This window comes from Mytilus californianus, unplaced genomic scaffold (genome assembly GCF_021869535.1).
Source record: "Mytilus californianus isolate M0D057914Y unplaced genomic scaffold, xbMytCali1.0.p SCAF_3, whole genome shotgun sequence".
Classification (NCBI taxonomy): Eukaryota; Metazoa; Mollusca; class Bivalvia; order Mytilida; family Mytilidae; genus Mytilus; species Mytilus californianus.
This window is the reverse complement of record NW_026262679.1, coordinates 36,776,704-36,791,062: the sequence shown is the minus strand read 5'-3', so window position 1 is coordinate 36,791,062 and position 14,359 is coordinate 36,776,704. Positions and strand designations below refer to the sequence as shown.

At 31.9% G+C, this 14,359-nt stretch overlaps 1 protein-coding gene across 1 annotated transcript; it reads left to right on the top strand.

Moving 5' to 3' along the window:
* The first annotated feature begins 576 nt into the window (after positions 1–576).
* LOC127734476 (uncharacterized) lies at positions 577–14,034 on the top strand. Its single transcript, XM_052244367.1, has 2 exons — positions 577–1,042; positions 12,266–14,034. The coding sequence occupies exons 1-2, from the start codon at positions 738–740 to the stop codon at positions 13,656–13,658; spliced, it is 1,698 nt and encodes a 565-aa protein (XP_052100327.1). The 5' UTR covers positions 577–737; the 3' UTR covers positions 13,659–14,034.
* The last annotated feature ends 325 nt before the right edge of the window (positions 14,035–14,359 follow it).

Sequence of the window (14,359 nt, the reverse complement as noted above, 5' to 3'; positions counted from 1 at the left end):
TACAGTGGACTTCAAGTCGTGTGGGTTCATAAGTATGCTTTATTTTAGCACTTTGCACTTTCTCCTGAGCAGTTGGTTAAAATTTCTGACGAGTTGAACAATTTGATTTGATTAAACAAATTGTAATTGGGTCAGAATTTTGAATGAACTGCATTAGGTGTAGAGAAACATTTATAATTAAGTCGCAGCAAATTTCCAGATCAAGTCCATAACCTTGTATTGATTTATCAGCTCATACTGATCCAGTATGTGAAATTTTCAATAGACCCAGGAGCTAGAGTCTATTATATTTGAGTTGGTACTAGCATTGTCTATTACGAATTTCAGATCTACGAAGATCAGACCATACAAGCTCTGTAAGACAATCTTTTAGATGCGTGTATTTAGACCTTATGTACACAATATCTAATTTTTTAATGTCTAAAATGCTGATCTTTTGATTCAGTTGACTTAGTAATAGGTATTACATTTCTATTTACCTTCAGTTTTAAATCTAATTGATATTTTAAATGCCAGTTAATTATTGTTAAATAATACTTTGCAATGAATGCGTATATATAATGTATACTCTCGATCAGATTGTCTGTTACATAACTGTTATGGTTACATGTTTTTTTATGTAGAATACTCTAAATATCAATGATATCAGTGTAGCAATTATCAATTTGATCAATATCAAAAAAGGGAAGTTGCTTTAAATACAGAAATGAAAGTAGAATTTATTTGAAAACTTTGCAATGGCACAATCTGCTGTAGATGGAAATAGCGAGAAATTTGCAACACATGTAAATTGTGAATTCTGTGATACTAAGAAAGAAGTTAAATGGAAATGCTTAGACTGTGGGAAAATTATATGTAATGAATGTAAAGACAAAATCCACAAAAAAATTAGAAGAGGAAAATACCATGAAATAGTAGAGATAAAAGAGGATAAACAAGTAAATTTTCCAGAGACTGATTTCGTAAATACAAAGTGTCAATATCATTCTGAACAGTTATATTCTCATTTCTGTAAGACATGTGAAAATCTTGTTTGTCTAAGGTGCATAGTGAGATGTCACAAGGGACATGTTTTAATTGAAATCAATGAGATGTTTCATACTGAAATTAACAGATTGAAGAAAGGACAAAGTATTCTGCAAAGTGATATAGCTAAAGCTGCTACTAAAATGCACGAAGAAAAACAAAAACAAATTTCAGAAAACTCCTTGTACTGCAAAGTGAATAAGGATATAAATACGCAAGAGAACGCTTTGATAAATGCAGTTAAAGAATATGCTAAAATATGTAGAAAGAAACTGAAAAAGAACCACAAGGAAATTTCTAAAAATATCGAAGAAAACATTGATGCTATTTCAAGAAATATAAATCAATTTGAAGGAAAATACAATGAACTGGAGGACAGCATAACAACTGCTGATGTTGCTGCATTCTTCCAAAGTGTTGGTAGAATTGACAAAAAAATGTATGTAGAAATAGAAAAAACCAAATCTACTTTTAACTTTACATCAAATTTTATTCCAGGCGAGATTTCGTTGTCACATTTTGGTGAATTTAAAAGTAATGAAAACTGGTTTGATTACCCAACTGTTAATTTGAATATTAATAAGAAATATCAGACTGAACTTTGCCGAGTGGGTTATTTATTTTCATGTACTGATTCACTGTGGATAGCTGATAACAAATATCAAATTCTACAGAAATTAAAACCAGAAGGTAATACATTGAACATATTACTTGCATTTAAAGTACACACTCCAATATATGGCATAGCTGTAACTGCATCAAATAATCTTCTCCTCGCTACTGGAAAATCCAAACTTCTCCAAATTTGTGGCGTTACTGGAAAATTGACCGACTCTATATATCAAGTACAAGAATTTTCCCCTTCAGCCATCCATGTAACCACTGAAGACAAGATTATAATTGGAGGCAAACGTACGAGAACAGGAAGAAGAGCTGTGTTAGTGCTGAATGTTAATGGAGACCTAGAGACTACGTATGAACTAGATCAACAAAATCAACCTTTGTTTACTTATCCAAGGAAAATAACTGATACAAGGAATGGAAACATACATGTAATAGATTATAAACCAAGTGGATTTAGAGGCAGTGTTGTGACTCTTGGATCGGAAGGTAATATTATACATAAGTACAAAGGAGATCCTAATATTAGTGTAAAGTCGAGATTTAAACCGGTTGCCATAGTAACAACCCCAAAAGACAATGTTGTTCTGGCTGACGTGGATACACATACAATTCATTTCTTAAGTAATTATGGACATTTACTTACATATCTCCATACGAATGATATTGGAATACTGTATCCATATTCTCTTGATTTCAACTCATCTGGACAACTCAATATAGGATGTGGCAGACTTCCAGGCAGTGAAACCAAAGAAGCAATGATATATAAAATGACCATTTCAGGGTGTTGATGACTATTCTTTATCGTAATAAATAATGTTTTTGAATTTAGTGTGTCCCTTTCAAAACTCAAAGCAGATAAATATAACGATGTAATACATCCGAGTAGCATTCTTCACATTTTGATGGTAGATACCATGAAACTGAAAACTATGCAGTATTTTAAACAAACTGAGCTTTTATCTGCAGTATCTTGTGTATTTTTCTGATCAAATTTAACAAATATTGGTAAAACCGAACTCCACGCTAAATTCAAAAAGGGGAAAGTCCGTAAAATCTGACAAAATCAAACGTTAGACTATATCAACCAACGGAACGAATGGAAAACAACTGTTACATTCCGGACGTGGTACAGACATTTGTACAAATTGAAGTAAAATCAGTCTAGTCTGATTTGATATTCTTTAAAAGTCACTTGTTACGGTTATTATATATCTGCTTAATCAAAGTTATAAAGTTGACCGATTCAGGCTCCTTTAAGCCTCTATATAATAATAAAGAGATGTGGTATACGTACCAATTAAACAACTATCCACTAGACATGAAATGAGGGGGATGTAAACAGTTATAGGTCAACAAACAGCAAAACCCATCAGTATAGTAAGCTATAAAATACATGACAAAAAGAAAACTAAATCTGTCAAGAAGTAAATCTTGATAACAAGAACAAATGTACACTATCTTACACTTGGTCTGCCTTATTATACGCCCGCAAAAATTTACGGCTGTATAATGGTATGGAGTTGTCGTCGATCGAAGGCATTTGGTTTCCAGACAATAACTTGAGTATAAGTGTATGGGTCTCTATGAAATTGTACTACAAGGTTCCATACCACAAAAAGAAGGTTGAGATTGATTTTGTGGGTTATGGTCCTAATCCTTTAAGAATTTTGGGACAGAAAGGGGCCAAAAGCAAACATTTTTCTAGTTTCCGGACAATAACTTGAGTACAAGTGTATGAATTTGTATGAAATTGTACCACAAGGTTCCATACCACAAAAGGAAGGTTGGATTGAATTTGGGGGTTATGGCCGTATCCCGTTAGGAATTTAGGGCCAAAAAAGGGTACAAAACAAGCAATTTTTAAAACTTTGTTTGAATTGCTTATTTCTGACTTCTTTCAATGGGGGTTAGATAATCTTGAAATATTGGAGTTCTTTGATATGCTTAATCATACCGTGTATTTAGAATTTTGATTTTGGGTCGTGTTTTCAAGTGGGTTCAAATTAGGGTGCAAAACTAAACTTTGATTGATTCCAATATGCTGAATATAATAATGTATTTAGATTTTGGATTTTGGACCAATTTTTTAAATTGGTCCACATCAAGGTCCAAAGGGTCCAAAATTAAACGTTGTTTGAGTTCAACAAAAACTGAATGGTAGGGGTTTTTGCAATGCTGAATTGCTTGTATATGATCAATTTCATTTGTTTGTTTTTTGTTTTTTTTTCATTAAGAGTTACCTCCCTTACATTGTTTTAGCTTGTAATTTATGTCTTATCTTTGAGGTGATATGCAAATGAGAAGCTGTCATTTTATCTTTAAATGTTACTAAGAATTTTGCTGAGTCAGATATATTAATTTTAGTGATTATTGTTTATGCATTGTTTTATTTTAAGATTGTTAAAGAGTTACCAGTAATACAAAGTTCCTGACTAAATCTACAAAACCTATTATGAAATTCCAATCAGTTACATTTGCCCACACAAAATGCAATTCTTGTAATGTTCTGTCCATAACTTTTAAACCTCTATGAGCATAAACATTTCAATTCTAAAACACAACTTAAGTTTTAGCCAATGCATCTACATTTAATGCATCCTAACACATATTTTCATTGCATCGTCTATATACCCAACAAATACTAATTTAGACATTCAATGATAATGATATGCATTGCAGTAACCCCCCTTCCCCCTAAATAGAATCACATAAATTTTGTTCCATACAAATTTATCAGATAAATATGAATAATTCAAAATAACATTATAACAATCAAAGTCGTTCTTAAAACAAATAAACAATGAAAAATAACCTCCTCCATAACATCATATCAATTGTCTACTGCACTTTAAATAGGTAAAAAGATGAATAACCAAAATTATCAAATTATCAGCATTCTCATTCAAATATACTAATCCACTTCAATAATTATTTCAACATTTCCCACATCATCTTAAAAACAATTTCCTCCATATTGACATTTCTGTTCAAAGTGAAATAACTTAAACCACAATTTAATGATATTCCACTCAACACACAACATTATTGTCACCTTTTGATATCGATCACTTTCAGAACAATTCTAACCACAAATTCACAAATCTAATTAAATAACATCCCAACCAATTAAAATTACAATCCCATAAACCAAAATTACCAATTCATGCGCAATAGCATGCCACAATTTTGTTCCATATTATTATCCTATCTTGCAAAAAAAAATTAAAATGTTCAGTTCATAATAATATAATTCTATTATCCTTTTAACTTAGATACAATTTTATTCTGCAATTCATTTCATCTACATCATTCATTCCTAAAATTGCTAAATTATCAATAATAATTTCTAAATGCTAACAGTTTAACAATGTCAAGAAAAATGAATTTCATCCCCTTTCCCGTCATTTAAAAACTTCAATCATTACCTTATGAGAAATAAACCTCAACTGCCATACACATCCATCTGTAAACCACTTGTAGCAATATTCAAACACCAAGAAATTATTAATTTAATGAAATTTCAATTAGTATTGGAGAAAATATTGATGCTTTATCAAGAAATATAAAACAATTTGAAGGAAAATACAATGAACTGGAGGACTGCCTTTATACAGCTAATATTGTTGATTTCTTTCATAATGTTTGTGGAATTGACAGAAAAATGTATGTAGGAAAAGAAAAAAACAAAATCTACTTTCGACGTTTTAGCAAACTTTATTCCAGACGATATTTCTTTGTCACATTTTGGTAAATTAGAAAGTAATGAAAACTGGTATGATTACCCAACTGTTGATTTGAATATTAATAAAGAATACCAAACTGAACTTTGCAGAGTTGGTTATTTATTTCCATGTACCGATTCACTGTGGATAGCTGATAACAAATATGAAATTCTGCAGAAAGTGAAACCAGAAGGTGATAAATTGAACATATTATTTCAATTTATCTTTCCAATTTATGGTATGGCACTCACTGCATCCAATAATCTTCTCCTAGCTACCGGAAAATCCAGATTACAACAAATCTGTTGCATTACTGGAAAGCTGACCGACTCTATATATGAAGTACAACAATTTCCCCCTTCTGCTATCCATGTTACCAGTGAAGATAAAGTCATAATTGGAGGCAAAAGAAAGAAAACAGGAAGAAAAGCTTTGTTAGTAATGAACGCTAATGGGCAAGAAGAGACTGTGTACGAACTAGATCAAGAAAATCGACCTTTGTTTACTTATCCAAGGAAAATAACTGATACAAGGAATGGAAACATACATGTAATAGACTACAAATCAAGTGGTTTTAAAGGCAGCGTTGTTACACTTGGAAAGGAAGGTACTTTTATACATAAGTACAAAGGAGATCCTAATATTAGTGTAATGTCGGGATTTAAACCGGTTGACATAGTGACAACACCAAAAGACAATGTTGTTTTGGCTGATGTAGATACGCATACAATTCATTTCTTAAGTAATTCTGGACATTTACTCGCATATTTCCATACTAATGAAATAGGAATACTTTATCCATATTCTCTTGATTTTACCTCATCTGGACAACTTAACATAGGATGTGGCAGACTTCCAGGCAGTGAAACCAAAGAAGCCATGATATATAAAGTGACCATTTCAGGGTATTGATGACTATTCTAAATAGTAAGAAATCATGTTTTGAAGTTAGTGTGTCCCATATGTAAAACACATAACAGATAAAAACACAGAATAATGTAATACTAGTACGTTAGAGCAGCTTTTTAACACTTTGATGGTAGTGACTTTTCTGTGTTTTAAACATAGTGAGCTGTTACTTGTAATGTCTAGTACCTGAACTTTGGTCTATTGTTTTGATAAAATTTGACAAAATATTGTCAAAATAATTGCAGAAATTGATATTCAATCACAAATATTAAGGGATTGGCAGGGGCAAATTTAGAAAATGTACCAATAAACTCATCATAGATACCAGGATTGAATTTTATATTTGCGCCAGACGCGCGTTTCGTCTAGAAAAGACTCATCAGTGACGCTCGAATCAAAAAATGCTAAAGGCCAAATAAAGTACGAAGTTGAAGAGCATTGAAGACCAGAAATTCCTAAAGGTTTAGCCAAATATAGCTAAGGTAATCTATTCCTGAGGTAGAAAAGCCTTATGATAGGATTGATACCAATTTTGTCATTTTCATGTAAAAATTGAAGGAAAATGATATGTTCTTTTATAAAATTGATTTTTTACTGCATCTGGTGTACATTTCTGCAATAAATGTCTCTGTTTGATGCCCAAAGCCAAAATGTTTGGAAATCCAAAACCTTACACACATTGAAAGGCAGATATATAATTGAAGAGGGTCAAAAGTATAGCCAAACCCTTTTACAACTCCGTTGCTTTCAAGTACAAATTGAAGTAAAATCAGATTTTTGTCATTTAAATGAAAGACATATAATTATGACGCAACACATCGTATTTGAAGCCCCCTTTGGTCCTTTTTGAATAAAAAAAGGCATTCCTCAATATTTGCCTACAACTTAATTACTTGAACAGTTTGGTTTATCATTAAGTCCAAAGTGGTCAATAGCAAACTTCATTTTTTTTTCAAAATTGGAGTTTTCGTCCAATTGAGTACCTCCTGACAAAAATGGTAAAAAGTCAAAATAGTGAGCATATATGTCTTTTTTATGTATGTGTGTAAGATTTAGTGTTAACTTTTAGAATTGCCTATATTATCTTTATCACTTGACTGTAAAGGATATTAGTAAGCTCTTGATAGGATGTGAGTATATGCTCAATATTAAAAGCCATGCGATAAGATTCAGTTGTTTGATTTATACTCTTTCCGTTTGAATAATGTCACATTTACATGTACCTAATATTTGTTTTTCAATTTTTGTTCATCAGGCCTCAGTGAGTTTGTAATTCAGTGGTTGTCGTTAGTTCATGTCTATCATATATGTTTTTTGTAAATTGTATTGTTATAAGTTAGGCCGTTAGTTTTCTCTTTTGAATTGTTTCACATTTTTTCATGTCGTGGCCGTTTATAGCCGACTATATGGTATGGTTTTTTCTCATTGTTGAAGCTGCACGGTGACCTATAATTGCTTATAACGTTGTATGGCAGATATGATTAAGCTACGTTATGAACAAAAATTATAGGCTTGGTTTCTTTGACGAGTTTTTTTTTTCTAACCTTTAATTTTACATCTTCATATTCAAATATCCAAAGTAATGTTTGCCTAAGAACTTTTGACAAAAGATGCCTACCCTGTCGACTCACCCGGTGTCGCTCCTTTTTGGATTTTTTTTTCGATTCCCTCAGGTTTTGTTTGGTACTGTGATTTTCCTTCTTAATTGATTTATGAGATTTGAACATTGGTTAACAACTGTTGCCTTAATTGAATTCAAAATATATTTAAAAAAACAACAGATTTAGTTCGACGAACACATGACTTTGCCTCCATTATACATGAAAATTACAAAGGAGCAGGTATAAAAGGAACCAAAGTTTGACCCTAAAATTGTAAAATATAGTAACGTTATTGAAAACCTTTCAAAATAATATGATTTTTTTCAATTTTCATTCACAAAATCAGATGCTACATTTAATTTTTACTCCTCTTGTTTATTATTTCGTGGTCTTTTCCTCCTTTTATTTTACTGTGAATTTTGTCTGGTCTTATTCATCACATATAATTTTCCCCAAAGTATGATCATTTCCTTTAACTTCTTTCTTAGTATCACAGAATTCACAATTTACATGTGTTGCAAATTTCTCACTATTTCCATCTACAACAGAAATTGTTATACTAAATTCTACTTTCATTTCTGTATTTAAGGCGAACTCCATTTTTTCGGTATTGATCAAATTGCTTATTGCTACAATGATATTGATATTAAAAGTATTTTACATCAAAAGACATATGTACCCATAACAGTAAAGTAATCTTGTCCAAAGCTTGCATTGTGTATATGCATTCATTGCAATGTATTGTTTAACAATAATTACCTTGCATTCAGAATGTTATTTAAAGATAAAATTGAATGTAAATAGAATCAAAGGATCGGCATTTTAGACATAAAACATTTAGATGGTGTGTACATCAGGTCTAAATACAATGTTCGAAATTATTTTGTCATTCATTATTTTACAGACCTAATATGGCTCGATTTTTATAGATCTAAAATTTGTGATAGACAATGAATAGACCTATCTCAAATATTATAGACCAGCTCATGGGTCTATTGCAAATTTCACATACTAGATCAGTACGAGATGATAAATCACACCCAAAATTAGTTGACTGTAATTTTCAATTATTTTGATTTGTTGATAAAACTGTCTGTGATATAATTATATCCCAGCTCAAAAGGTAAAAAGAGGGGTATTATTCTGTACCTCCGTCCGTTTATCCTTCCGTTCTTCTCATGAAATGTTTATCACATTTTTCACAAATCAGTGCTTCCTGAAATTTTCAAGTTTCATGTGTGCGTGCTGTACCGTGTTGTTCGTTTTCATAACCATCATTCATCAACTTCATGATAACCAAATATTTATATATTCTTGCATATTATAGCCATGTATTAAATTTTCATCATATTTTTCTCCGAAACTAAGAATCAGGGCTTCTTGAAAATTTGTATCAAACTTCATGTGACCGTGATATCCTTTGTAATGCATTTTCATGAACTATCATTTTCTCATTAACTCTCTGTTTATTCTTACACATGCTTACACAAAATGGCTATGTATAGCATTTTCGTCGCCGTTTTCTCAGGAACTTAAATTAAGATAGTCCTAAAATTTAGTAGTAAGCTTCGTGTGAATTTGTTTTACATTGTGATATATTTTCACATCCATCGGTCATCAGCTCCCTGTTTTATTCTTAAACATAATGGCTATCTCTGGGAAAACATATTTTATCTATTAGTTGGCATTGGTTTTGAACTAGCTATAAGTAATTGCGAGGACTCGGATATCGGTACTTTGTGTCGTACGGTGGCCTACAATTGCTTTTTTCTCTCTCGTTTGAACTCTGGTGAATAGCTGTCGCAAATGGGAGTCATAACACATCTCCTTATTTTTATAATGTAGGAAATTTTCCTCTCAATTTTCACGAGAACCTTCAACTGAGAATAAGAGCTTCCTTTAATTTCGTATTAAGCTTCATATGAGCATTTCATACTTTGTGATGCTTTTCTCCATCTAGTATATTGCAACACAACGGGTGACACATGTAGAGCAGGGTCTACTTAACCTTTCCGAGATCACCCCATGATTTTGGTTGGGTTCGTGTTGCTCAGTCTTTAGTTTTCTATGTTGTGTTTTGTATACTGTTGTTTTGTCTTTTGGTCTTTTTCATTTTTTTTGCCATGGCGCTGTCAATTTATTTTCGAGTTTGAATGTCCGTTTGGAATATTTCGCCTCTCTTTGCCAATCCCGAAATTTGCAGAAGGATCACATTCCATTGAAATGCCAATAATTACAGTGATAGTTTTAATGATTAAAATTGTTATGATAATACAGTTGTGACCGTTGTACAGCAGGCTATTGTTCAAATAATTGTATTTCCATAGTTACACGACGGGATATTTATCAACAACATAGCAAACTTGTCAAGATTTATGACAATATTGTTTATCAGAGTACAATTAGAACATATGGATATCATTCCCGTCATTCATGTTATTTAATCAGTATAAAAACTGGATTCTTTGTCAGACATCTTCCAATCTGCATTTGATATAAAATTTGACAAGATTTTACCTATTCATGTTCTTTATTAAAATAGGAACAAAATGATACATTTTTATAATTCTGGCAAGTTTGATTGAGACTAGCCATGTAATGGTAGTTTGAAAGAATATAATGTTTCAATGAGACCTATGTGGTACAAGTTGTCGCAATGCTTACCACTGAAAGATCAAAAAGAGAGTTCTTTGCACAGGGTCACTAAATCATCATCCCTCAAAGTTTTACAACCTTCGACCTATTTGTTCATAGGAGTAGAAATTGAAATATTACACATCAATACCAAAATATGATCACATACAGTTTCAGTTGTATACAAATATAAAGGGAAAATGAGATAGGGGATCGCTGCTACTCCGACTGCTGTTATTGCATCACCATTTCAGTAAGTACAACAGTCCATGTTAAATATCATTTGGCCCCTTGATAAACCCCATCTTAGGAAATCTAAATGTAGAAACCAATGAAATGCACAACTACATTACATAGAAGAGAAATGATATAACTTCACGTCGGCTGAAATCATTTCATTGTTTTAAGAGTAGATATTGATTGAAAATATATCAATTTGAATGAAAATCCGTATTTGACTAAAACAATCTTATTTTAAATGTGGGGTATATGTCACTGAGACAGCAACATATTCACAGCATCAGGCCAAAAAGAATCAACATGTTGTCCTCAATGATAGTGGGTAAGTCTTGATCACTGACGCATTGGTCTACCATCATCATTACATTTCTGTAAGTATATCATTATAAATTGGATGAATTCCCTCTACCACCTCTTTTACACGACGGGGGCCACATGTGGAGTAGGATCTGCTTTCCCTTCTGGAGCACCTGAGATCACCCCCAGTTTTTGGTGGGGTTCGTGTTTAGTCTTTAGTTTTCTATGTTGTGTTTTGTGTACTATTGTTCGTCGGTTTGTCTTTTTCTTTTTTAGCCATGGCGTTGTCAGTTTATTTTCGATTTACGAGTTTGAATGTCCGTCTGGTATCTTTCGTCCTTCCTTTAGACTCCTACGAAAAACGTTTGTTTCTCCCAAACAAGTAATGTCATTGTAGTACATTAATAAGAACTGTCTGGATAAATCACTGTTACATAACAAAATTATGAACCAGGACTATATCGCCACTTTTCTAAAAATAGGTATAAAAGTATCAGCCATTTATAAGAAGATCAATATTCAACTTTTACCTTGTGTTCTATATTACATGATAATGTTGAAATCTAAAATAAAGCAGCAATCCTAAGCTGATTCTGGTTGACTTAAGTTATAGGTAATACATTTGCATTTATATTCAGTTTTATTTGTATAGGAAACTTGGAATGCAGGGATATGTATTGTTGAAAAAATACCCCATAATGAATGTGGATATACAATGCATATTTAAAATATGATCATCAGTTAGTAAATTTTACAGTTTAAATGTCTTGTATTGTGAAATAATTTAAATATCAATGTTATATATTCAATTAATTATCGATTAAATCAAAGTTATCAGAACAGGCCTAGGGTAAAGTCACCTTATATATAGAAATGAAAGAGGAATATATCTAAATACTTTGTAATGGCACATTCTGCTGTATATGGAAAAAGTGAGGAACTTACAAAACACGTCAAGTGTGAATTCTGCGATACTAAGAAAGTAGTCAAATGGAAATGCTTGGACTGTGGGCTAATAATATGTGATGAATGTAAAGACAAAATACATAAGAAAATAAAAAGAGGAAAAGACCATAAAATAGTAGATATACATAAGAAGGGACCATTGGAATTTACAGAATCTGATTTTTTAAATATAAAGTGTCAAGAACATTCGGAACATTCATATTGTCTTTTCTGTAAGACATGTGAAAATCTTGTTTGTCCAAGGTGCATAGTGAGATGTCACAAGGGACATGAACTAATTGAAATCAATGAGATGTATCATACTGAAATTAACAGATTGAAGAAAGGACAAAGTATACTGCAAAATGATATAACTAAAGCAGTAACTAAAATGCACGAAGAAAAACAAAAACAAATTTCAGAAAACTCAATTTACTGCAATTTGAAAGAAGAAATTGATACTCAAGAAAAAGCTTTGATAAATGCTGTTAAAGAATATGCTAACATCTGTAGAAGTAAACTAGACACGAGCCACAAGGAAATTTCAATTAGTATTGGAGAAAATATTGATGCTTTATCAAGAAATATAAAACAATTTGAAGGAAAATACAATGAACTGGAGGACTGCCTTTATACAGCTGATATTGCTGATTTCTTTCACAATGTTTGTGGAATTGACAGACAAATGTATGTAGGAAAAGAAAAAACAAAATCTACTTTCGACGTTTTAGCAAACTTTATTCCAGGCGATATTTCTTTGTCACATTTTGGTAAATTAGAAAGTAATGAAAACTGGTTTGATTACCCAACTGTTGATTTGAATATTAATAAAGAATACCAGACTGAACTTTGCAGAGTTGGTTATTTATTTCCATGTACCGATTCACTGTGGATAGCTGATAACAAATATCAAATTCTGCAGAAAGTGAAACCAGAAGGTGATAAATTGAACATATTATTTCAATTTAACTTTCCAATTTATGGTATTGCACTCACTGCATCCAATAATCTTCTCCTAGCTACCGGAAAATCCAGATTACAACAAATCTGTTGCATTACTGGAAAGCTGACCGACTCTATATATGAAGTACAACAATTTTCTCCGTCTGCTATCCATGTTACCAGTGAAGATAAAGTCATAATTGGAGGCAAAAGAAAGAAAACAGGAAGAAAAGCTTTGTTAGTAATGAACGCTAATGGGCAAGAAGAGACGGTGTACGAACTAGATCAAGAAAATCGACCTTTGTTTACTTATCCAAGGAAAATAACTGATACAAGGAATGGAAACATACATGTAATAGACTATAAACCAAGTGGTTTTAAAGGCAGCGTTGTTACACTTGGAAAGGAAGGTAATATTATAAATAAGTACAAAGGAGATCCTAATATTAGTGTAATGTCGGGATTTAAACCGGTTGACATAGTGACAACACCAAAAGACAATGTTGTTTTGGCTGATGTAGATACGCATACAATTCATTTCTTAAGTAATTATGGACATTTACTTACATATTTCCATACGAATGATATTGGAATATTGTATCCATATTCTCTTGATTTCAACTTATCTGGACAACATAATATAGGATGTGGCAGACTTCCATGCAGTGAAACCAAAGAAGCCATGATATATAAAGTGACCATTTCAGGGTGTTGATGACTATTCTTTATCGTAAGAAAATAATGTTTTTGAAGTTAGTGTGTCCATTTCAAAACTCAAAGCAGATAAATATAACGATGTAATACATCCGAGTAGCATTCTTCACATTTTGATGGTAGATACCATGCAAACTATGCAGTATTTTAAACAAACTGAGCTTTTATCTGCAGTATCTTGTGTATTTTTCTGATCAAAATTTAACAAATATTGGTAAAACCGAACTCCACGCTAAATTCAAAAAGGGGTGAGTCCAAAACCTGACAAAATCAAACGTTAGACTATATCAACCAATGGAACGAATGGAAAACAACTGTTAAATTCCGGACGTGGTACAGACATTTGTACAAATTGAAGTAAAATCAGTCTAGTCTGATTTGATATTCTTTAAAAGTCACTTGTTACGGTTATTATATATCTGCTTAATCAAAGTTATCAAGTTGACCGATTCAGGCTCCTTTAAGCCTCTATATAATAATAAAGAGATGAAGTATACGTACCAATTAAACAACTATCCACTAGACATGAAATGAGGAGGATGTAAACAATTATAGGTCAACAATCAGGAAAACCCATCAGTATAGTAAGCTATAAAATACATGACAAAAAGAAAACTAAATCTGTCAAGAAGTAAATCTTGATAACAAGAACAAATGTACACTATCTTACACTTGGTCTGAAAAAAAATTTGCGGCTGTATA